This window comes from Punica granatum, chromosome 2, assembly GCF_007655135.1.
Source record: "Punica granatum isolate Tunisia-2019 chromosome 2, ASM765513v2, whole genome shotgun sequence".
NCBI classification, from domain to species: Eukaryota; Viridiplantae; Streptophyta; class Magnoliopsida; order Myrtales; family Lythraceae; genus Punica; species Punica granatum.
In genome coordinates this window covers 43046763-43072278 of record NC_045128.1, presented here as the reverse complement: position 1 = coordinate 43072278, position 25516 = coordinate 43046763, and the positions used below count along the sequence as shown (strand labels likewise).

At 38.6% G+C, this 25516-nt stretch overlaps 3 protein-coding genes across 4 annotated transcripts; all 3 read right to left on the bottom strand.

Moving 5' to 3' along the window:
• Nucleotides 1-385: 385 nt before the first annotated feature.
• Nucleotides 386-3780, bottom strand: LOC116196061. The gene is made up of 4 exons (XM_031525581.1): nucleotides 3467-3780; nucleotides 1735-2232; nucleotides 1062-1235; nucleotides 386-840 (listed from the first exon to the last, which is right to left on the bottom strand). Exons 1-4 carry the CDS (start codon nucleotides 3569-3571, stop codon nucleotides 748-750), a joined length of 870 nt encoding a protein of 289 aa, XP_031381441.1. The 5' UTR covers nucleotides 3572-3780; the 3' UTR covers nucleotides 386-747.
• Nucleotides 3781-13974: 10194 nt separating this feature from the next.
• Nucleotides 13975-16723, bottom strand: LOC116196064. Of its 2 annotated transcripts, none has more exons than XM_031525587.1 (3): nucleotides 16138-16723; nucleotides 15647-15981; nucleotides 13975-15399 (listed from the first exon to the last, which is right to left on the bottom strand). In XM_031525587.1, exons 1-3 carry the CDS (start codon nucleotides 16403-16405, stop codon nucleotides 14857-14859), a joined length of 1146 nt encoding a protein of 381 aa, XP_031381447.1. In that variant the 5' UTR covers nucleotides 16406-16723; the 3' UTR covers nucleotides 13975-14856. The 2 variants fall into 2 exon arrangements, with proteins under 2 accessions (XP_031381447.1, XP_031381446.1); XM_031525586.1 differs by having other exon boundaries at nucleotides 15647-15987; nucleotides 16138-16717.
• Nucleotides 16724-16803: 80 nt separating this feature from the next.
• On the bottom strand, nucleotides 16804-20085 carry LOC116196063 (O-acyltransferase WSD1-like). The gene is made up of 7 exons (XM_031525585.1): nucleotides 19246-20085; nucleotides 18306-18884; nucleotides 18147-18213; nucleotides 17952-18064; nucleotides 17593-17802; nucleotides 17359-17496; nucleotides 16804-17257 (listed from the first exon to the last, which is right to left on the bottom strand). The coding sequence occupies exons 1-7, from the start codon at nucleotides 19507-19509 to the stop codon at nucleotides 17081-17083; spliced, it is 1548 nt and encodes a 515-aa protein (XP_031381445.1). The 5' UTR covers nucleotides 19510-20085; the 3' UTR covers nucleotides 16804-17080.
• Nucleotides 20086-25516: the final 5431 nt, after the last annotated feature.

Sequence of the window (25516 nt, the reverse complement as noted above, 5' to 3'; positions counted from 1 at the left end):
ATAATTTTAAAATGTCATTGCTTTTGGAGATTTCGAACGAGCCCATTCAAAGCTTCTGAAGCTGGCTACCTAGCAGAGCCAATGCATTTCACGAACGGTGAGAGAGAGACATTGGATTCGATCCGAAGCGGGAGCGTTCGATATGGCCCAAGTAGAGAGTTGAAAGTTAACGCCTGAACATTACCGTTCACTATGGAGAGTACGTCAAAAATGTCAAATCAGATGCGTCGCTCTCCTGAAAGTACACATTGACGAGCAAGATATCCATCACTGTAGTCCTTTGATCGAGTCACGTTACTGTTGTTCCAATATCTGCCACACGTGTATACATTTGGATCTCGTACGTGACATAGAATTGTTCGACTAAACATCGGTAAGAGAAACATCCACAAAATCACAGCCGACTTTCACCTTTTATTAATTTAACTAAGCATATTTAAACATGAAAGAGGGTAGGGTACATCACACTTACCATTCCACCGCAGGCTCTTCTTTATTAAACAAACCCAACCCCCCATATATACACCATTTGGATACTTACCGGGTCTTACGAGAAAGTTACTATAGTACTAGCCTTACAGGTTTTGGTTTCTCAAGTGAAGAACACTACCAAAGTGTTCTAGCGCTCATGCCGCCTTACTACTCATCGTCAGCACCATCGTTTCTTCGGTAAATTCATCATAACCTATAAAGCTAACTTCATCCCCTACAGCTTCCTTGTTATTTTAGCAGGAGTAGGTCAAACAGTTATTGCTTCTTGGAGATGTCGGACTCCTCGGTCTTTGCAAATCTTCCTCGGATCCTAGGCTGACTGTCAGCTAGGGCCTTCCTGCAAGCATACTGACACCAAAATCATGCTGTTAACGTTCTATTATTGCTTTTCTTCTTTTCTGGCTGACCATTGAAGTAGAGAGGCGTCGATGGTGAGGTTTGATCTAAATTTAGACCGAAGATATCTTCGGAAAAACTGGCCCTACAACAAATGGGCCCTCACTAAACCAGAGAACTGGTTCAGAGAATGCAAGATGGAGATAAACCAAAAGATACTTGGGCAAGTTTACCTTGATCTTCCTCCCGAAGTTCCTCTTTGTCTTCTTGTTTCTGTATCTTGAGAGCTTCTCCTTACGCTCTTCTGAGGTGCAGTTGCTGATGAGTATCGGCCGCTCAAGAGGAGAATGGATTAGGCTAGTATCACCATTACCATTACCATTACCATTATTACCGTTACTAAGAGTCTGTCATAAAAACGGAGTGTCAATGAACGACCCAGCCCTATCCTGTCGAAATGAGCCAGAAACATCTAAAAGTTTCTCAGTCACATAGACTTCAATCATCACAGTCAATCAATGCTCATTTGCTTTGATGCGCATAAAATGAGTCACTGAAACTTCATTTCTTTGAGAAAGAATCAGTTAAAACTAACACCACAAAACAAAGACGTGTCCAATAATAAGGCAAGAGATTTCCAACTTTTTACCATGATAGTATATGAATGCTGGAGCGCAGTAAATGTTAAAAAAAGTAGAGGATACACTGTGTATACAGAAACTCGCTTGAATGTATTTTCTTTGGTTCCAATTAGAGAGTACCCATTTTCGAACAAAAAGTACTTCAATTGCAAAATTAATACGTCAAGGGGGGTATGGTAGAGCTAAAAAAAGTTTGGGTCCAATTGGACAAAATTTGTTGAAATGTTCATAAAAGATGCAGTTAAGTGAAGCAATTAAATTTGACCTTGATGTCTCCTTCACTGAATGCCCTCCGCATCCCATAAACAGCTCCAAAATCCAGCCCAGAAAAGCCAAGAAAGTTCGGTTTCAGAGCAGCTCCCTGAATCGAGCTCAGACATCCTGAGCTGACGCTCTTTTGAAAAGGTAAATCGAGAGTAAGTTCATTTACCACGGACTGATTTTCATCAATCTTCAGTGGTGGAATCTTAATCTGCAAGGCCTCAGAGAAAGTTGCCTCTGTCGCTGCCTTTTCCAGCAGGTCTTTACGACAGTCATAGAAGACTTCGCTGAAGAGAGGCTCATTCTGAAGTGAGGCAATATCTGCAACCTTAAGATCTTGGGCCAAGATGGAATCTTCCCCGCAAGATATCATCGAAATGGCCGCAGCCATTGGATCGAGTCCGATGATCGGTTCTTCGATTATGGGTTCTGGAGCTTTGAACAGATCTCCTTCTCCACCTAAGTCGTACTCCATTATGGTGGAGGACTGAAAAAGTTTGCTCTGAAACAGGCACATAGGAAGACAAGTGAGATCATAATTTCTTTAAGCAAATAAGACAACTGTTCTTTGGCTAAGTGGAAGAAACCAAATTAAATCATTCAAACTTGAATTGTACAAGCAAATTTGTGAGCAAGGCACACAAAAGATTTGCAAAGTCTTCTGAGCAAGAAAGACCACAAAGCATTCCTTTGGATTTCAGCACAAAACCAATAAAGGTTTGTTTCCCAAAACGAGTAACCTCTAGGTGAAAAGAGAGGGCCGGATCTCCTTTTATTGGGAATTTTGGCTAACCCCTTTTTCTGCACCAAGACCACTCAGACCAAAGTACCAAAATATGCTCATTGGATGTCAGTGATAAAGAGAGTGGATGAGCTTTTGCTTATCTTCAATGCCCATCACTTTTTTATGCCTTTTATGGTCACCCCAATAAGTTCAACTTCCGTATTCAGCCGGAAAACCCAAACAAGGCCCCTCTAATTCACATCAGAAATTCAGAGAAAAATGGAAAGATCCTTACAGGCCATGGAACTTGAAAGAGTGAAGTTCTTCGCTACACATGCTTCCTGTTCTGTTTCTTTTCAGCTTTGCATCAACGAGATGAGATCATTTAATATGCAGAGAAAAGCCTCCAATTATTTCCTCTTATGTTGCCAAGAAGTGGTTCAAAAAGAAAACAAGAAGCTTCTCTCTATATTGCTAAAAATTCCTTCAAACATAAGAATTTTCTTAACTAGAGTAGATGTTGGATGGAACAGAATTTAGATTCCAACCAATCAGAGTTAAGTAAATTAGTTAACAAAACCAATTGAAATGTCTCCAAGTAGTATCTCAAAGTAAGTGCATTTTTTTTGTTCTATGCCAGAGTGAGCTTCAAATTTGACCGTATTTTGCTGATAAAAATAAGATGACTCAAATTTGATGAAAAGCTTATCATCAAAAGCTTTGATTACACGCATTTGGGATTTCCTCTATCTTGCCCTGCTCACCATTTCCTCAAGGAGCTGATCAAGACCGTACTGTACGACTCCACCTAAACTAGCCTCCATTCAACAGGAAGCTGATCAAAACCCAATTGCTCAGCTACCATTTAGGACGAAAACTTCACCCAACAATCAGCAAACAGCAATGAAGAGATCAGGAGTAAGACCAGCACTCAAAGAGAGAAAGAGAGAGAGATTGACAGCTATATAGCAAGAACCCCATAAGTGTACGTAGAGAAGAGAAGGAAAGGTACCAAAGAAGCATTGGGCTTCTGGGGTTTGCAGAAGTCGTCGAACTGTTGAGCTTCTTGGTACAGATTCTGGAAGCAAGGGAACATTAGCCCAGTGTCTGCATACATTTCTCTCTCAATTTGAAGAGCCCCTCCCCCCCCAGGTCGAAAAATGGGATCTTTGATTGATGTCCCCGCTGAAAGCTAAAACTCTGAAGGTTTTCCGGCAGAGTAACACCAGACTCGCAGCAGCAGGAGGACACTTGCACGCACAGACCGACACACATAGACCGTCTCTCTAGGGATGCTGAATAGTGATGACTTTTTCATGGAAGGATAGGGGGAGTTCATTTACATATTTATATTTAACTTTTACTTATATTCTTTCAATATATAAATAAAATAAGCACTGATTACGACATAAAAAAAAAAGAGAGAGAGAACTTTTTTTCATAATTAATTTTTACATTAGTTAAAATTGCATTTCTAGAGCAGACTAATTATTTACCGTACTGCTCATCACGTAAATAATTTTTTGCATTTTTACAGGCTCTCATTCGAGATATCGCAGGTGCTAGATAATTTTCAGGCCAGATAACAAATAGTAAGATCTAATAAGCCCAATCACCTCATCGCGATCACTATCAAGCACCATCGGTCTCTAATGCTATTATGAGGACATGTTAATTAAATGTTGTTTTTGAGGTTATTTAGTCTAATATGGTAATAAACTTAATAATTATAGTTGGAAATTAGGTTTTCTCTTCTTTAGATTTTATTAATTATTTGATATTATAAATTCCAATGTGAGGACAAAAGTGTGGAAAGGGATCTCCCATCATTTCCTTTTCTATAATGCACTGTCTCCCAGTCTCCCTTGTCATCATCTCTCTTTTTGCTGTGTTTGGATCTTTGAAAATTATATACATAATATATATATTCTTACCTTATTTTATTGGGAAAAATTATAATATCATTGGAAAAAAAACATTATTTTGTGGAACTATTTAATGGCAATGAGCAAAGCGCCGTGCATACATGGATGCACCCAGCCGAAAATTTGGGACATGTTTGTGGGCCCTCCGCAGTCCTCAGCTGCTAATCAAACTCCTCTAATACAGTTCTTAGTCAGTATGGGGCGCGTGATGATCGACGCCCCGTTTGCGGTTCCTAAATCCTACCCTCTCCCGTGCTTCGAGAACCCGAGCGGGCTAGCCGTGTGTGCTGCCGAGAAACTGGATGCGTTATGAAAGTTCGGTTGATGCTCAAAATAGCACATGAGAGTTGAGCGACTATCACTAGCAGTATGTAATAATTTCTATTCTAACTTACTGAGCTTTATTCAAAGCAATTATTCTATCATTATGACACCATTTAGGGCGATAAATAGGATTCGTGGGTAGCTGCACCTCGTAGCTGAAGTCGGGGCTCTGTTTTCCAACAATTTTTTTTTTTGGCTGAAACACTTCTAACAATCTATTGGTGTAAACCTATCAGTGTTCTCGTAATGTATTGTTTTCATTAGAGTCGGTCTGTCGATGTTATACTGCTATTACCACGCTATTTCTTCTTGTTCTTTTAATTATGTCCTACTCCGAAAAAAAAAACTCCACAGAAAAAAATCTCTACTAAAAAAAAGGTGATTAAGATCTGTGGCCAAAGAAAAAAGAAAAAAGTAACAGGGTTAATAATTATACGGTGAGAATAACTAAATTAATCGAATGGCGAGAATTTGCCTCCAAACAGTCCTATTGTTAGAAAATCCACTAAACCAATTGAATTAATTGTCAAATTAATTTTCAATTTCATGTCCACTAGCTAAGAATGGAAAATTTGCAGGCAGTAGTGCCCCCTGCAAATTACGGTCGGGCATCGGTATATTTGATTTTAAAGTTAAGTAGAGTTGAGTTTTGATTTTAATTAAATTATAATGATTGTGTTATTGAATTATAAGAAAAAATGTGAAAAAATAATGAATAGTTGAGAGAAAATAATGATTGTGTTATTGAATTGTGGAAAAAGTAATGGATAGTGAGAGAATTTAGTATTAAAAATTAAATTGAATGTTTAAAAATATTAAAGAAAAAGTAAAAAGTAATAATTGTGTTGTTGATTTTTATTGTATAGTAAATAAAGTTAAAATTAGAGTTAAAATTTTAAAAACTTGATTGCAAAATCAAACGGGAATTATTCGGAATTATTGATGTTTGAATTTCACTAGGAAAGCAAATATAAAATATATAATGTGTGTGTATATATATCTCTGTGTGTGTGTATGTATTACTTAATTCTCTTGTATTATTATAATTCCAAAGACCTAATGAAATATGGGCATCATACGACTCCTTGAAACTTAACCAAAGGAACATAAAGTAGCTATTTCTGCATCTAAACAACTCGATTTTCACTGTTTCAAAAATTCGATGATTGCAAGCAATAATGGTAAATCGTAATTTCGCTGTATTCCGATTTAGTAACCAATATGAGAAATCACGGGTTTGTTTATGGTCAGAAATTGCATTGAGAAAATAATGGCAGCAAATCATAACCAATCAATAGAAAATCATATATAACTCTATCAGATCATAAACATATCTTGTAAATACCGAAAAAAAGAACGAGTATATCGAGGAATAAACACATTTATACAGTAACGACAATCTTTTCTTTTAGAATTCTTGAATACTAATAAATCGAAATTTCATCAATAAATTAGCGAGGAAAAACAACATAAAATTGTACACCCGTATGTAGCATGGCTAGCATGATACTACATATCACCTGAGAAACAGTTACGTACGTATTTTCTTATATAAAAAAAAGCTATTCACCAAAAAAAAAAAAAGAGAAGAATAATAACAGCTGCATCAATATTTTCTCAGTCCAAAACTCAACCATATGATATATATTATATGGACCAGGCACTGTATAGCTAGGGAGCTTCTGCCGTCCCTTCCCTTCCCTGATATCGTACGTGCCCTTAGAAAATGGTGGAATTTTCCATGAGGAGTAGTCCACACCTCTTTGTCGACTAGGTATGGCCAGATCAGATGATGAGAAGGATTACATATATTGATAGTTGTAAAAACAGGATTGAGAGATTCGAAGTTCCAATTTGATAAAGAGAAAAAAAAATATATTCAAATTCTCTTTTGGAAGTGGAAAGGTCTATTCCTCCATCATATTGCAATTTGGGATTTAACAAACAATATTTTAAAGTGTCAACCTAACATTTGTCCCTTTCGCAAACTCATAAAAAAGCACATAACAAAAGAGGACAATGGAGTCCAACTCCTACATGGCATCAAATGGAAAAAGAATTTAACACGGGGACTCACCAAACAAAAAAAAAACAAAAAAAAACAAAGAAAGAAAGAAAGAGAGCAGTACCCTAGCTAAAATAAAATCGTTTTCTCCGAGAAAAAAAATCCCATTTTCCAGCTATATTATAATTCTTAGGAATATAAATAATTGAACACATATCCAATACAAAAAAAATTAAACTAATAAGTGGTCATATCAAATTTCTTATAAATTAGAGGATTTGCTCTTTTTTTACTCTCTCTTTTTTTTTTTTGATGTGGAATTATAAGATCAATATATATATTTGATGATGATGATAATACTAAGAAAATAAAAATTGGGCAAAAGCATCAATTAGCACGGGGTTTAGCGTAGACAATGATGTGAATCTTTTTTTCTTTTCCATTAATATATAATTAAAGATTAGCAAAAGGATATAAAGGTGATGAACTCAACTCAAAGCCTCTCGGTCGAAATAACACAATGGCCAATACTATTGGGACGCCATAATTGATATCTTATAAAACGCTTTGTTTAAGACTCGCGATAGGCTGCTTCTCCACTTTATAATAAATATTGTACGAACTAAGAGAGCGAGAGACGTAAAGCGAACGAAGTCAATGCTGATTTCTGCTGAATGCTCATACGATGTAATCATACGTGAAAATGCATGCTGACTTCGAACAGGGGAAAGCCACTCAAAAGTTTTCGTTTTCTCGCTAAGAAAAAAGGAATTGGCCAATAATTGTCGGGGTCGCATTAGCCTTCAACAGGACTCGTGCACGAGAAGGAATGTTGCGTTTTGGTTGTAAAGCAAAGCGTGTATATATATAGCCAAAAAGAAAGAGAATTTCGACACCCATAAATAAAATAAAATAAAATAAAAAAGGGGACAAACTTGGGCAGATGCTCCCTTTTTGGGTATAATGAGTTGTAAACGCCGATCCACTCCGAATGTACTCCAAGACAGTAAGTACAATATGAAAACCTCAAAAATTCCCACATTGGGAAAGACAGAGTTAGTAAAGGGGAACCCCTCCTTTCATGGGTGGACAGGATCATCCCAAGAACTCCGCACGTCGTCGCGCTACGATCAATTCGCCAATCGCTGCCTTACACTTGGCGCTCTGCAGTCGCAACAATTGCGCATGCCTTATAGTCTCGCTGATCGAGAAGCTCTTTGCCATCGCTTTTTTCTTCACATCCACAATCAAAATATTCCACACGTTACAAACCAAACTCACTTCATGCATTTTGGAGTTTTTGGACGATTAAGATAATACCGATCATATGAGATCCAACGGTTTATATATTAGCCGTGCGCATATGTATGCGCGATAGCCAATCTAATAAGAAAGATACGATAACCACATGCGTGCTGATACGAACTCAGGTATATGTATATAAAAACCCACCGATACAACTTATCTAACTATTGGAATTTATCGAATGGTGATTCATGAATTTAGAATAATGAAATCATAATCGTTAATAAATGAACATAGTAATTCCACTACGAAAATGAAATATGTAATCTCTCGATTGACGAGCAAGATTTGTTTTTTTTTTTTTAGTAATCTTGTCGCTTTCAGCTGTGTGAAACCAAAACACTATTGAGTCGAAATTAGGCGGGTTTGGCTTTTTGGTCCACTTATTGTATTTTCATGCAAAAATGCCTACAAGATGTATATATATTATTAAATTGCAGCAATATATGCATATATTTTTGGTGAAATATTTTGCAGTTCTGGTCGGAAATTTGCAAAATGGGGCGGACATTGATCCAAACGGTGACGTCTCTGCCGGCACGCTGAGGAAAAAGCCAAATCAGTAATGTTCAAATTACAATATATATTTTTATTTCTCCATGAATTAATTTTTCTTAAATATGTGAGGAAAAAGACAATGAGGTTAAGTGAACGGAACTGTCTTTGCAATGGGAGCTTTCCATGAATGAAAATGTCCTCCCCGTCAGGGGAGGTGTTCCCACTAGCTTGTTTTGGCTTTAGAGGAAAATAAAACCTACATCGCTACTACCTATTTGAGAACAGCGTATAGTACATATATAGATGTATAGTTTTATCTGGTAATTTAGAAATTTTAATTTTGATTATCATAGTGAGATTACTCGGACTCTGTTATCGAGTTTTTTTATTTTATTATACTAGTCTCACGAATCTCCATTGTAAAAATAAAATAAAATCTCTCCTACCGATTTTATTTTTTGTTCGACGCATACATGCCCTGACCGGACCAAGTCAACTGCTCAAAAAACCCATACATCGATTGTCAATATGTAGCTGTCTGATACACAGTTTAACGACTTCATTAATCCTATAATCTTTAGTTGCACGCGAGACGGATATTCTTGTTTCCATGAAGGATAGTCGTTGTTTATATTTATACAACTAGGGTTTCAGAACTATATATTATTAATGCTTCATTTTCCAATAATTTCATTATCGATCGATCCTCACAACAGCTGGAGGAGACTGTCTTTAAAGTCCTTTTGTCTTGCCTGATCAATTGGAATTTGCTTCGAGAGGGTTCTCTGGGACCCAAGGCCCTCCCCCCCTCACCTTCGTTATTTTCTTCCTGGATCAACATCAACATATGTCGAAAATGAAACTATGTCATTTTATATACATTCCCATGCATCTTCTTCGATGTTTACTTTGGTATCCGAAAGCTCATTATAACCCGACTAATCTAATTGAGTTCAGTCGATTCACTAAATGATTATACTCTTCCAATTGAATTTTTTCCATGCATCTTCTTTAATTAATTTTATTTGTGCGTAGAAAATATGAAATTCATTAAATAAGAATATAGAAACAGTTGAGACAAGCAATAGTAAATTTAAATATCACTTATGTGAAAGGAAGTATCAGAAAAAATAATGATAAAAAGGACACCTTATATCTCAACTTTTGGACTGTCATTTCAATTTTATCCCATCCTTTAAAATTTGTCGAGGCATTCAAATGTTTCACTTTGTTCCAAGTCAATCCTAGCATCGATTTTCCATCTAAAATTGATGAAAAATCTGATGTGGCACGTTATCTGGGACCTACGTTATTATATCGGAAAACGTGAATTTTCTAGTCAATTTTAGACGAAAAATTACTGACATGATATATTTGGAATAAAAATCAAATGTGTTAGGATCTCTCATAAAATTTTTAAAAGATAGTATAAATTTGAGAAAGCCTCAAACATTGGATACGCGATGTAATTTAACCAAAAATGATGAGAGAGACGGACCCTGGCGATAATCCATGCACTAGCTCTTCCACGAGCTAATGAATCGCATGCATTAATAGGTTGGCCAACCACAAGACATGCTTCGCCTTCTAGAAAGAGCAACCAAGCGCCCTAGTCATCCCGACTTAAAATTATAAAAGACATGATGAAATTTTAATAAACAGTTTTTTTGCCCTTTCTTAATTCGACCGAAAGAAATTTTTTTTGTTTTTTGCCCCCAGGATTTTGCGTTAACAGTTATGTTCTCAATTTGCATTACATGACAATGGCTTGATCCAAAAGGTTTCGATATAGAGAAAGGAACGTAACACATACATAGTAACATATGCTCTAGCTTACGAATTAAAAGATACTAGCTCCGATTCTTATTTGTTAAACTTCTATTGGATTAAAAAAAAAAAGGTTTAGCGCAGTGGCGTACGGTCGCTTGTTGACTTAGAGGTCGCTGGTTCGGTATCTAGTATGACTACTCATACCTCTTTATTAGTTATTTATGATTTTTCTTTTATTATATTAGATTTTTGGTCTCTTTTATAACCGAAAAAAAAATTCTATGGGATTTATAAACAATCAGACTTGTCTCTAACTCAAAAACTCGAGTCGATAAGTTATTGTACTCAGACTTTTATAAATCTCTGAATTTCTAATAATATTCCAATGTTGGACAACAAACTCTCAATATCGTCAATCAATATCGTCAATGAAACCATATATACCCTTCTATTTATTTTCGATACACTAAATACATAGATATCCCTTGATTTTGGAGTCCTGCAACATCAAATATATATATATAGTGAACGTAATATACAATTAGGTTTAATTATTAAGCATTCATAAAAAAAGAAAAAGAAAAAAAAGGTTCAATTAATAAGCTAGCCAGTTGTAAGAATTCTTTATCGGGCACGAAGAAATATGCTGGCATTTTAAGATGATGCATGTTGTGACTTATATATATTCATGCTTTTGACAACGTATGCAATGTATTTTCCCTTTTTAAATTTTTTTTCCTTTCCTCCCCAAATCAAAGGCAAACATGTTTTACAGTACTAACCCTGAATTTATCGCTTACAAAACTCATTTTTTTTATATATGTTTTATTTATGTACGACCTGTAAAACAATGACGTTTAACTGAAATAATTAAGCAGCTCGCCATCTCTATTATTGCCCCTTAGGATAACAAAAATAAATTAACCAATGTTTTGCTCCCTATCATTTTCATGATGAGAGCTCAAAATTTCCAACAGTTAATTTTTTTTTCGATATGAATCTTGAGATTCGGAAATTCAATTGGGCCCTAATTAATTTTGTGTACCTGGATCAGCCCACTATGTGTTAAAGCTCTCCCGACGTGAATTTTTTCCGTTCACAAGACTCGAATTCGAGATTTTGCTCAAAAAGAACGAGCGCCGAAAGGAAATTTTATAAATCCTTTCAATACTCAATGCCCTCTCCCACATGCTTTATTGATGTAATATATATGCCAATTCTAGCATACGTACAAACTAATTAAACCTCTCATAGCTATATGCAATGATGGAGTAATTGAACACATTCTTTTCAAAGGTGTGCCTGATCAAGACTGGACGATTGTTAGATCACGTCGACAGGAAAACTAAATACACGTGATTTTAGCAGAAATGTGGGTTCCGAGGCAAGTTCGATCGGGACCTTAAGCTGAGAAAGGAAAGCTCCTCTATCTGGGTCTACTGCTAATCTTAGAAGGCGTCCCCGCAGAATATATATTTACCCCACAAGATTTAATTATTGATGGTCAATTTTGTTAGCAAAATATGGTTATAGGAAGTACGTGTTCGAACAATTATTTCGATTCTCTTGGACCTTTCGTAAGAAAGAAACAATGGAAACTGCCAACTCGAACAGTAGAAATGGCCTTGATTAATTTATCTCGAACTACATATTTTATTACAACTCATTCTCTAGTTTCAGAAAAAAAAATCTAGCTAGAATAATTTTTCGGTGTATATCACCCGGTATGCTAAAGCTCAATAGTCTCCGACGAATTTATATTCGAACAAAATTAACCTACATTAAAAGATAAAACTTTCCTCGATTATAAATTTTCTTATTTTATAATATTTGAATCTAAAATTTTATTTAAGGATAATAAATGCAAAATCGTCGCACTCAATTCAGAAAAGAATGATGTCTCCATGTGAGAGCTAAATGGACACGAGGGGCAGAGAACTGGAGCAGGATCCGTCGAGACCTTCACTACCGGACAAAATCAAATGCTGGGGGCAAATTATTGCACTATCAAGTCTCAACCCGATTGATTTTTATCGAAGTGGGCCCGTACGAGTGTACATTAAAGACAAGCATTGGCTGTCGGATAATATTAGGCTAGCAATTAAATCAACCAATTATATTAAAATAATCATACTTCTTAATGAGTAATTAGATGAATGTATGCGTCTATATATCAATAATTAATATATTGAATAATACGGTTTGAATGCAAACTAATGTATCTCATGTTCGGAGAAAGACACTAACAACTTGCGGTGTCACTTGCATGGACTTTAGCAACCCTAGTTGGTAGTTCGGATGTATGATCGATGTAACTAGCTAGGTTTTTGCATCGGCGTTAATTCAAATTCCTGAACGAGGAGAAGGATGTCGACTTGATTAATCGTATGTCATCTCGATATAGAGAATTTTGTTGGGGGTGATGCATGGGATGTTAAATAAAACCAAATCCTGCATGCAATGGTGGGGACAAGAGGATTCTCGTCCTATATGTGCCGGATATCATGCGCCGTCTGATTGATCATTGATCATTGATCAGATCAGATGATAAGATGTGTGTAAGGTTCCATCTGTATACTCATGGCGTTTTGGACATATCTGAATGCTACGAAACAGTCCTATTTCGTTCCCACGAGCTGATTAAAAAGAAATAAACATTTACCCTATTGTCATTATGTGTGCATTTTCTCCAATTAATGATATATCTAATAATGGCTATTGTGTACTTTCTTTGGTTGTGTGTTCCCACATAAGATAAGACCTCATGCATGTGCTGCCCGATAGTTCTCGTTGCTTTTTAGACGATTGAAGAGAAAAGGATATATATCGTTCTTTGCAGTAGAGCTATCCGAAATCGAGACTTCGGATACGATGCTCGGCCTCAATAGGCGATCCATAGATGGAACTGAATATCTTTACAATATTTATTAAAGCAAGGATCAAAACTATTCTCATTTGTCGTGAATGTTCTTCAAATGCTAATCCTTTTTTTTTTTTTTCTTCATCATATGTTAAAAGATCGTCCGATTGGAAGGATATAGGGAGATCGTTTTCAGTCCTTTCAAATCTGTGTTTCGTACATCCATACAGTGTATATAGACACGATTGTCGCAATGACTGATTGGATGGGCATGCACCATGAACAAAACCTACAAGATCCATCCATGACATGAGAATGTGCATATAATTGAACTGTTGCAGAAAAAGTCATGTCGTCAAGAATCATACACATATATATTATAATAGAGATATCAAAGTCAATGGAAATATCTTTAAACAGCGGGTGGAGGGATTAAAGTATGGACAGGTGATGATTATGACATTTATAGTTACATTAGGCCAATAAAATAACAGCTTAGTGGCTATCATTCGACCCACATGTTTTTGTCTTATGGGCCTAATTACTTTTATTTTATATAGATGTTAAAAATGAAAAGTATTTTTGTAGCACATTCGATAGCCACCTTCACTTGGGAAATATTTCACCTATTAACTCACTTGGCCATTGAATTAGCATTTTCCCGGTTCAAGAACTAAAGTCCCCAAAAACAAACAGATCTTTCACGTTGTTCGTCGTCATGCCGAGGTTGTTCCATCGTGTCCGTATCATATACAGCACGGATGTGGGGAGATATGATTCTCATGCATATCGGCATATTGTACTCTGACCCGAACTTAACACGTACCAGAAAATTTACATGGAAAATTCTTTACGTCTCGTTACACGGGTCGATGTCTTATTAACCCAAATTAATGAAATGATAATGAAATGGGCATGCATGGACCTGCCCCAGTACAGGACAAAGGGGGTAGCGTTTGTGGCCCAGTCGAGGCCCATTCGCCCTTTTTGCGGAAAAGGCCAGCTGAGGTGGACCCATTTGGAACTTATTGCCACGTGTAACTACGCAGTGGCTCTGTCAGAATGCCCGCATCAAAGGGTGCATTAGCATTTCATTGCCTTGTCCTGTCCGACGACGTCTCCTGCCTCCAGATTTGTCCATGTCGTTCCCATCCCTTCCCTATTGGACCGTCGGATTCCTCCCGTTTACTGTTTGATCGATGCGTTCTCCCCCGCTGATTTCGGCCCGCCTGCATAATGCTTGCTAACAATCCTCGGTTCAATCTATAACCCGCATTTCGTTTGATTCGAAAGATATCACCGTGCCGACAATATTTCTGGATTCTGAGAGCAGCTTACAAGAATAGGAGAACGGAACTTGATGTATACCATCCATTGAACAACTTTTGAGTGCATAAGATCGCTGACAAGACCAAGATGAACATCTAGGAAGTAATTCTAAAAATATTGGTCTATGCTCTCGATATCCCGAGATTTAATTAATTGGCGTCTTATGTGCAAGCCACCTAAACTCCTAACTAGAATGATCCTTTCAATGTCCAAGCCACGATGACTCTTTCAATGTTCAGGCCACTAGTTCCATCTGGTGTGGACTCGATCTTCTGAAATGATCGTCACTGATTTCGAGTAAATCTGTGCGGCCACTCCGCAACTGCATGATATAGAGGTTCGGGTCACATCCCAGAAGAGTATCATTTCAAAGGCCATCTCCCGAGCTAGAGAAGGAATGCTCTCTTCCCCATATCCTGAAGCAATGAATTAACAAAAGCCCGTCTGTTCTCTCCCTTGAATCCATAGAATAGATGCAGATTGTCCGAGTCCTTGAGAATTCTTCTGGCCAAAGGAATGCACAGCTCAATACTGATACCCATCTGCAGGAGCTCATTTCCCACTCGCCTCTTATCTTCGTCCAGATCTTTTCCATGGCCAGTGCAACTTGCGATCTCATTGAATCCTTCATCAACCCTCTCCAATAAGGCGTCAAACATCTTTGCAATTTCGGGTATGTCGGGGATCGATTTGTCATCAGTAGTCCTAAGCCTCTTCTGCTGTGGTTGTCGAGCATCAAGTTCATATACTACTCTTGTTGGTATGTCATTCTCGTGCACCACCAGTTTCTCTTGATCGACCTTATCATTAACTTCTGCAATATCCTCACTACTGCCATTACCTCTACCTCGACTCTTCCCAAATATGAAGTCGAGCCGGTCGTAATGAGGGAATAACCTTCCCCTCAAAACTGCAGCATGAGGCTCTTTCTACATTGAAACAGTAAATCAGGTATCAGAACTAGAATTCCATAGTCATCAAATAGCGGGAGAGAATAAAGACTAAACATATTCACACTCCCATTTATGTAAACTCAGAACAAGTAGTCGCAAGAACGAAATAAATAAATAAATAATGCCATAGGACTCGATAACGCAACTAATATGCACTGTCATACCATTACCGGCATTTTTAAAAAGCTTAAGGTTGTACCAACAATCTTTTCTGAACATATACCTGGCAGTATGCTTGCCAGCTATCCTCACAATCGATGAGGATGCAATTCCTCTCGGAGTCCCAACCTAATCCACTCTGTTCTCGGATATCAGCAATTAGATGGTAGAGCTTCTTCAAGTTCTTCATCTTCGACTCAATATGCGGGTTACATTTTAAACCGGAACCGGGGCATTTGGCCTCTAACGCCCTCTCGACCATAGACATGTACCCAGGTTTAAAGAAGCCGTTCTCTGCCCTCATACCCCGGCCGATCAGATCTTCAAGAGCATCGAACAGGGAATTCTCCTCCTCTGCGGTCCACACTCGCCTGTCCCGCTTGTTCGCCCTGCCCGAATCTGATCCTTAATAACATAATTAATCAGGATCGTTAGTTTCATCAAAAGTTGATTGATCCACTGTCCCGCTTCGATAGTTGAGAAGTTCTAAGGCAAGTCAATTTCTTCGTTTTTCAGTGCTCGAGCAATCGGAGATAACAAATTCAGAACCCTAACCTCTCCACGAGCTCTTCTCTTCCCCCTTCACCTCAGCCGCTGCCACGTCAGCATCCGCCGCCCTCATCCTTTCCGCGCTCTCCATGGCCGCAGTCCTCCTCGCCGCTTCTACGGCCGCGGAAATTACGTCGTCCGCAGTCTCCGTCGAGAGGAAGTCACTCGTGCTGGCAAGGAATTTGAAGACTTTCTTCAAGAAATCGAAGGGGTTGGCGGGATCGAAGCTCGCAGTGAATAGTGCTGTGGTCGCTGAGGAGGAGAACGTAGCCATGTCGCTACAGCGAGCCGAAACCGAGCTAAGCCGCCGAGATCGCTTCTGTCTCCCCGCCGTCTACAGCGGATTTCTGGGTGGATAAGCAAACGGACTCCCGCCAGAGATTCGGATCGTCTATTTGTGCAGTTCAGTCCCTATTGTTCTCTTTGCTTGAGTTTTACGCCCCATACTCTTTACAATATCGAATCAAACCCCTGTACTAATATAGGTCCAGTCCATCTGGCTCATCCACGCCCAGCATAGCCCAAGTAGAGACCAAGATGTCCATTTAGCCTAGCGAGAAGAAAAATCATCATACTGCAGGAAGTATATGCAGAATTTGCAGCTCTTCATTTTCCGTTACACGAAAAGAAAGAGCCATGGTCGAAGAGATCTCGCACAGAACAATGACTAAGAATGATTTGTAAAATGATAGTTACTGATATTTCAAGTGTCATTCCAGACAAATAAATGAAATACAAATAGAGCGAAAACTTTCGCCATGGGAACTTACAAAAGTTGAATCTCTTGCAAATAATACGACAATCAAATGGCCCAGCTCAATAGAGGCCACAGAAAGTATTCCGAGCCTATCTAGTTAAAAGAATTTCCCTTGATTCTCCGCAAAAGAATTCCATTGACAAGAATGTTTGAATGGAGCCGGTCTGTATTAAGACGAGGAACGCATTCATGCTAGGGTTCAGCAGCAGCAACGGGAGCCTTATCTTTCCTCAGGACAGCGGCCTTGATGCTACTGAGAGACTCCTCCAGATCATCGCAGAGCTGATAAGGGTCTGGAATCACTTCGGGGTCGACAGCTAGAGATATCGTCATCTTGTCCACATAGCTCTGGCAGTGTAACGTCAAGGCCTGCTCATAGACAAAAGATCCTTGAGAAATTTTAGACGCTGAAACAAACTCGGACGCGCGAAAGGAAACAAATATACGTGGGCCGAGAAGAATGAGCTTACATGAGGATGACCGTAGACGCTGGGAGCAAGGTAAGCCATGGGATGACCGTAAAAGCTGATCTCCTCGAGCGGACCAACCACATTTGAGAAGGCCATCGTTGTCTGTGAGAGAATTCTATATGCTATCGCCCCTCCAGCCTAGCAGGAAAAAAAATTTGCTCCTGTGAAAGTGTCCTTTTCTCCTTAACAAACTGCAAAACTGTCCCTTTTCGTTATAAGATTATGTGTACATACTTTTACTCCGAAAACCTTGAGCACGAGCTCGGCACATAAGAATGTGAAGAAGGCTTCAAGGGAGAGCTTTTTCCGATCGATGGTAGCTTTAGCTTGACGAACGTACTCCAATGGGTCCTCTTGAGGGGTAACAGAGAAAGGAAGGACAATGTATCCAATCCAATTTCCCCACCCCGCGTTCGACTTCTTAGCCATCATGTCGCTCAAAGCCTGTTTCGAATTCCATCAGAAAGAATGAATCTCAGTTTTGTAAGACTAACGAACGACTGATCTACAAGTTTTTTTGTGGTTATACATATATCTCTCGATTTATATGACTATCCTGACAATTTATGGTGGCTGGGAAGACATTTATCCACCTGAACTCCAACAGTCGGTCTGAGATTTATGAGAACGGTTGCTCGGAGTCGCACGTTTTTTGGGATGTTAATTTTCTTCCCGTTCTTCCCGTTTTCGCCCTTCGCATTGGCAGCTGCATATATAGAAGTATTACGGTATGTCGAGGAGGATTTAGCTTCGTCAAATAGGTGCTCTGGGAAGCTCAAGTAACTCACCATATCTACGATCTAAATACCGAGAGAGCCCTGCTTGTGTCACTCCCAACACAACATCGTTGATTGTCTGAAACCACACAGCAGCAGCAAGGGAGAGAGATCACTAAAATTTTGAGTTGTTAGAGCATTGAATAGTATGAGGAGCTGCTCGGAACATACCATCTTGAGCTCATTCTTCACGAGTTTTATATCGTCCAAACTGACCGTGCGGTGCACAAATCTCTTTGTAGTCTTGCCAACTCCAGGATTACCTTTAATAGGAGTGTCCGTATCCTTAAGGAATAGAAATGTTGCAAGAAACAGAAGAATATCGGTAAGAGTATTCCAGATCAACTTGACCACCGACCATATAGCCAAGAAGAACCGCCAAAACCCACCCGAAGAACTCCCCGAGCCTGCCCGTGTCTTCTCAGGCACTGTCGGGAGCGCTTCAGGGTCGGAGGTTTTCCTGGTGCAGGCAAGGAGGAGAGACATCAGGGACGCCCCGTCTCCCATAGAATGGTGAATCCTGAAAAACCCAACAGCCTCTGCATCCGAGGTCTTCACGTTCAGCAGGTGGAGTTCCCATAAAGGCCGGGACGCATCTAAAGGGGTCTTGGTGATGTAGGAAATATAGTCTTCCACAAAGCGGTCGGGGTTGTCCATGTCTCGGTCCACGGTGGGGACGATCACGTGGTCATCTAAGTTCACCGTGGTCGGAACCCATTTCATCTTTCCGCTTCTCTTCACATCGCCAACCTATTTTACAAGAAAGACATTAGCTCAAGCTCATCAATTGGCTTGGTATTTAGGGAAGTTATATAGGGAAAGGTTACTATTAAAGGAAATTTGTAACAGAACAGAGCTCAAAGCTGCCAAAAAAAAAAAAAAATTTTAACATTTGAGTTGTACTCGGAGGATATCTATCTATCTACTGAAGGCAAGGGACCACTAATTTTCAGAAACCATCACCGATTTTCCTCTGCAGACATTTTCTATTTCGTCGACAACTTATCGTCCGACACTAATTCAATCGGACAACATTTTTCTTTCGGAAAGACTGAGAGCTCGAACCGAATCCAACCAAAAAAAAAAAAAAAAAAAAGAGGAAAAAAGTTACCATCTTGCTGGAGAAGCGAGGGTGACGGAGCAGAGTCTCCTTGAGGCCCGACTTGACGACGGCGGGGTCGATGGCGATCTTGCTGCCCATGATTGCTACTATGCAGCAGTTGAACCTCGGAGCGTGGAACAGGCGGGCAGCAGGGCTCAGCCTCGCCGGGAGAACCCCATCAGCCCCAACGACGGCACCGTTGACCTCCGCCCTTGTTTGCTTTCCCTCCTCCACGTCCCCGGCCTTCTCGATCTCAAAAGCTGCTGCAGCCATGACCAAGAAAAGAAGAACCGCCCGTCGCCCTCCTCCTTCAAACCGTCAGATCCCTTTTTTTTCTTCTTCTTCTTCTTCTTCAGTTCACAATTTCAGAGGTGGCGTTCGAAGAAGGTAAAGGTAGGAGGAGACTTTTCACGGAACAGTATTTGACCAGCACAGTTGTTTGAAGTCCAAGATGGTGACTTTAAGGGAAGACAAAGAAAGGAGATTGGGAATGAATCCCCAGAAGAGTCGTACGTCCCCCAACGGCAATTCCCTCAGTGAGGGGACGGCTGGCTGGCTGGCTGGCTTCAGAATCAAGAATTTGATCGATCAATTGAAGTCAAACTTCCTTTCTTTATCGGCAATTGATATTAAATACACGGCAGGGGATTTAAAAGCAAAAGCAGGGAGGGGCCATCCATGAGTCGTCACGACCCGACCCTGCAAGGACACCGGCTTTCTTAATAAGAAAAAGTCTGCTGCCTGTAACATGTTGATTTCATCATTATGGAGGAACGGTAGCGCCACTGTCCTGAGCTCTTCTGAATACCCGCCCAATCCACCGCGATGGGGAAAGAAGCCGGACAATCATTCATTGTGGATTGTCGAGGAACTTCTTCCAACCGGGTCTTTTATCTACTCTTATCCTATCGGGTCACTCTCTCTCTCAACGGTCACGTAACTCCGGTATTAATAAGCAATGGGAATTCAATGGGATTGGGTTAGTAGGTCGAGACTGCATTCGCGTATCGAGTAACATTGCCCGTAGAGTATCAGTAGGTGGACTAGCATTCGCTCACATGTATTAGTCATGACCATCTTTCTTGCTAGAGTCTCCATAATGATGAAGTCAACATGTTACAAGCAATTTTTTTTTCCTTTTCTTTTTTGCTTGGAAGGTTAATTCACATGTCACAAGCATGTAGAACATCATTTAATTACTCGAGATGCGATTTTGAAATGTTGCTTGCAGCATGTAGTTAGTTAGGCCCGGGTCGTGACTTATAGGTAATTCACATGTGAATCGCAACATATACATGAAAATTACTGGAAGAAGCCGCCTATTAATACGATGCAGTATAGAAGAAGCCGTCCATTGATATGATGCAGTCCGTAGATCCTGCTGATGGTCCACGGGAACTGACAATGGAACCAACATAAATATGTCACAACCATCAGCACGGTGGTCTAGTGATTAAGCATCAAGCACTCCACTTGAATATCACGAGTTCGAATCTCATTAAGGACGTAGAGCTTACCACTATGTGGGTGTATTATGGGATAGCAGTAGCCGGCACATAATGTTTGATTCAGTGAGCCTTGAACTTAATTCACTAGTGTGTTGGTGGGATTATAGTGACCAAGTTGGGCTAAAGTCTCAGCGAGTTATGGCGAAAAGAACATTCCGTGGCGATTAGATTTCCTTAATTTAGGCAATCATAGCGGGCTAATAACCCGACCTAGCCTTTTATTCAATAAAAATAAATAAATAAATATGTCCAACTGTTGCTCTGCAAGTGCAAAAGGTAAAACCGAAGGATGATGAACAAGCAAGCAACTTGTGGTAGATTATTTTATATATATATATATAGAGAGAGAGAGAGAGAGAAAGAAAGAAAGAAAGAAAAACAGAGTGAGATTATAATAAATAAAACGGAGTAAAATAAAATAAGGAAGAACTGTCCTTATTTTTCAAGGGCACAGCTCCTTCCGCGTCGTCAGGAATGAGCTGTATGCAATAGAATTAATCAATGAGATCATTATGATTCTGACATTATTTTACCAAACTTATACGGGCTTGTCTATTTTTCTTTATTGTATTTCAGTATAAACGTAAACGTACGTGTTTGCAGAAAAAATATTGTAGTTTTATTGTACAGTTTCTTACAAAAAAAAAAGGGGGGGGGGGTGGGAAGAATTTTTTGGTTTTTTCCTAAGTATATTGTCTGTCGGGCAAACTATACATATGTCTCCATCATATTCCATTGAGGTTCGTGCGATATACTTATGGTGTCAAAGTAATCTAGCATTTCTATTGGTGAATATGAGGCTTGCAAGGATACCATCCACTGCTTTTAACTTCTCGTTATCACTATCTTACGAGATTCGACTAGTATACAATTATTAGAAGTCCCCCAACACATAACTTTAAAATGATGGTAAATGTTCATTTCTGATGTTCTCGAAGTGGTTCAAGAACATAGTCCATGGGTTGCTTCTATTGGAATTAAGCTTCTATTCCTTTTTTTTTTTTTTTTTTTTTGGTTTCCCCCAGCTAGACATGGACTCTTTTCTCACCAATAAAAATCAGGTGGCCTAAAATTGGGCTTTCCAATGGGGTGGCCCAATATTAAGATGAGCTTAACTCTCGAGTTCAGAAAACTTTGTATGATGGCCCAATTTTTATTAACCTGCCCGAGCCTATATGTCGGACCAACTCTCGATGTCGAAGCGATGACGAAGAAATCACAATTGAATTACATCAAAGGATATGACATCATTTGCCAAGAGAAGAGAGACAGGGGGGAGAAGATATTAAACTAATCCTGCAGCTTAATTGTGAGTTAGTTATGGGAGTAATAATTGTTAGTGTTCGTTAAATCTGAATCTTAATCTTCACAGGTTGGGCAAAAAGATATATACATGCGGTAGGTTTTGTAAAAGGCAACCGACCAATTCACCAAAGTCCATTCCCAATAATGTCGAGAGTTATATATTCATGGAAAAGTCGCAATTAACGTAGGGGTTGGGGAACGCTATTCTAATTGGGAAAAAAAATGGACAAACAGTCATTTTACATAATCATGTTGGTTCATGTTCCCACCTTTGTGAATGTGCCATGACATCATGTGATCTGGCAATTTGACAAAAGCTTCCTTGATTTTAGCGCTCTAAATACCATCAAATTATTGATTGATAATATCCGGTTTCCTTATCTCGCCTTTCTTGATGGTCGTTAATATAATATATATATATATATATATATATCAGATATATGCTGTGAGCTCACACCAATGTTAATGGTAAATAACGCTGAACGGATGTTCAAGTGCATGCTGGTATGTATTTGCTTTGTCGTAAATTGATATGATATCGTGCAATATGTAACTATGATATATGGTCATTTGAGTCGGACAATACCGGTTGCGCAAGGTCTCGATGATCTCGTCTTGGTCGAGGACTGGGAACCGTACAAATAGGTGCCAAGTGCGATGATTGATCGACCAATAATGTTAGGCCAGACGGACAAACAAATGAAGCAGAATTGAATTTCCTCCATAAAGTTGGCACATGCCCATGTACGCACCGAACAATTATTAGGAATTCAATGGCCTTGCCTTCCTTCTGCATATAAAGACCGCACCACACCTTAGGTCTCTTTCATGGGTGTTCTTGACAAAATGGTCTTGTCTTCCACATGTATTTTTCAATTCGGATTCACCTGCATTTTTTGACGCAATGGTGACTTCTTCTTCTTATTTGTATGAATTGGATAATTATGTGATTTCGCCTCCTAATAATCTTTTATATCGGATCATTAGGTCTGACTGATCAAGAGAAAGTAGAGCTTCCCACCTTCGCACGTTTCAATTGAAACCAGCTTATAAATCAAGAGATTAAAAAAAAACGAAAAGCGATATTCTTAAAAGGTTCTTTTCCATCCAAAGAGGAAAAAAAAAGAAGAAGGAAAGATAAAGAAGTGATCCTATCCTAAAAGAACAGAATTTGATTCACCGCCATGGCAGCATCAAAAAAAGGCGACCGGGGAACTTTTGAAGGCGAGCATCTATTCTCAATCGTCCCCTAATCACTAATTATTCTCTAATTAAAATTTGAATCTTCGCATTTTTAGGTACGGTATAGTATGCGACATGGACTCTTTCTTCGGGAAAGGGGTATACCACTCTTTTTGAGGACCGTATATAGGATATAGCAAGTAAAATCTAGAATTCGTGTTATATATCATAGATTTTCTTCTCTCTTTTTTTCGATAAAAAAAAGTGAACAGCAATATCGACGACCCTTACCGTTTTCCAATATGCAATATCTCATATTCAACTACAAATATATCGTAGATCATAGATATATATGCATTTTCAGGGATTAAGTGAATCTACTTTGAGCTCTCTAGAAGCAGTTGAAGAATAGACATATATTTTCAGCAATAGTACGACCCGTTGTTTTCTTCCTATATCAAAAGATCATTGGAAGAAATAATGGGTCATTAGAATGGTAGGTCTATTATTTATCGATCCTGAACGTTTCCATGTGGATGGTTTTGACGCAAACTCTGGGTCTATACACATCAAAAGAGTGAAAACACAGACGTGGCAAAGCTAAATTCGATCAGACTTTATGCGTATATTGTCCTTTTGTCCTCATGCTTTTCCTTTTTCCTTTCTCCTTTTTTTTAATATTAAAAATCAATATGAATTAATTGAAATCATTCGACGTTTATTTCCCTTAAACAAAATCTCATGTTCGAGTCTTGTGATTGAAAAAAAATTCATATTGGGATAACTTCACCCCTTAATGAACCGATCCGGTTCAAATTGAATTAATTAGGATTCGCTGTATTTTTAGATAACAAGATATATATATAAAATAAATAAAAAAAAGGCCGCACGACCAAGAAAAGAAATAAAAGAATCTGCGCATTGGACAGTGGACAGAAGTACTGAAACTGGTGGTACACCAAATCATCATCATCTGCAGCTTTCCTACCATATAAAAGAACTGCCTGAAAAAGAGAAGAATCTAATGTTTGTAATGTGTCAGAGAAGGGAACTTGAAGTAGGAAAATCCAGAAATTGCGTTGATTTATCCGACCTATCAGTTCAGATAAATATCTTTTTCGAGTATTAATTTATCATAATTGCAAGTGCTTCTGAATATCTCGTTGATAACAAATGCAAGGGAGGAGCCAAAACCAATGGAAGAAGGAAGCTTCTCAAGACTCCGACCGGGATTTGGTTTGTTGAATGATTTTATATATACTCGTCTTCTAGATTTAACTGGCTCCTATATATAAGTATAGTTACCTTACGTCTTTCGGTTAAAAACCTTATAATCAGCCTGTCTACTTCGTTTACTTGGTTGTTGTGATAATGAAAATTAAGCAATATTGGCCGAGGCACCCTCAAAGCCATTAGATTGAGATACCCTGTTGACAGATGAGATGAGACAATGTTCATTATTTAGCCTAAGCAAGAAAAGAGGCATCACCTGCCTTCCTGCTTCTGATTCCTTCAAAATATACAAATGTGTACATACACAGACAGACATATATAGACACAGAATGCCGACAATACAATGCCCATCACTGTTTGCAATATGTATTTATTATATATAAGAATTCAATTGTGTGGTCCCTCCTTAATTATATTTGATTGGCTAATCCACGGTAGAATAAATTGTCCTTTTATATTGCCTTTTTTCTTAATTTCAGCATGATCAGACGTTTTATCAGTTGATTTGAACCTACCGCAGTTGGTAACACTAAGATCCAATTGTGATTATATACTACAGTGTATTTATTTCTTATCTCATTTCCATATTTTACTTTCTTTTTTATTTTCTTTCTCTCATCATCATATTGGGTTGCTAATTTAACGTGGTCGGTCTTATTAGTTGCAAAGTAATCATTCGTACAATGGTCTCATTTAGTATCACCCATAAGCAGTTAAGTTTTTGCAGCAATTATTCATTTCTAACAGATTAAATTTCTGTACCTTGATTTGAAATATACAAATAATAATAAAGGACAAATTAAAGAGGGAAGTTGGGTGCACAAATATTACTCCACGGATCGCGACTGCCGTCTCCCTTTCGTCCACTTGATGATTTGTATTATCAACATCAACTCATGAAATGATCACTGTTTTGCTCCTAACAATATATATATATATATAACATATAACATATTTCTCCGATTATACTTCCTCGAGAAAATAATTATAAAGATAATTAAATATAAGAGCTTGAGAAAATTTATATGGAAAACCATTATAATTTTCTCTTT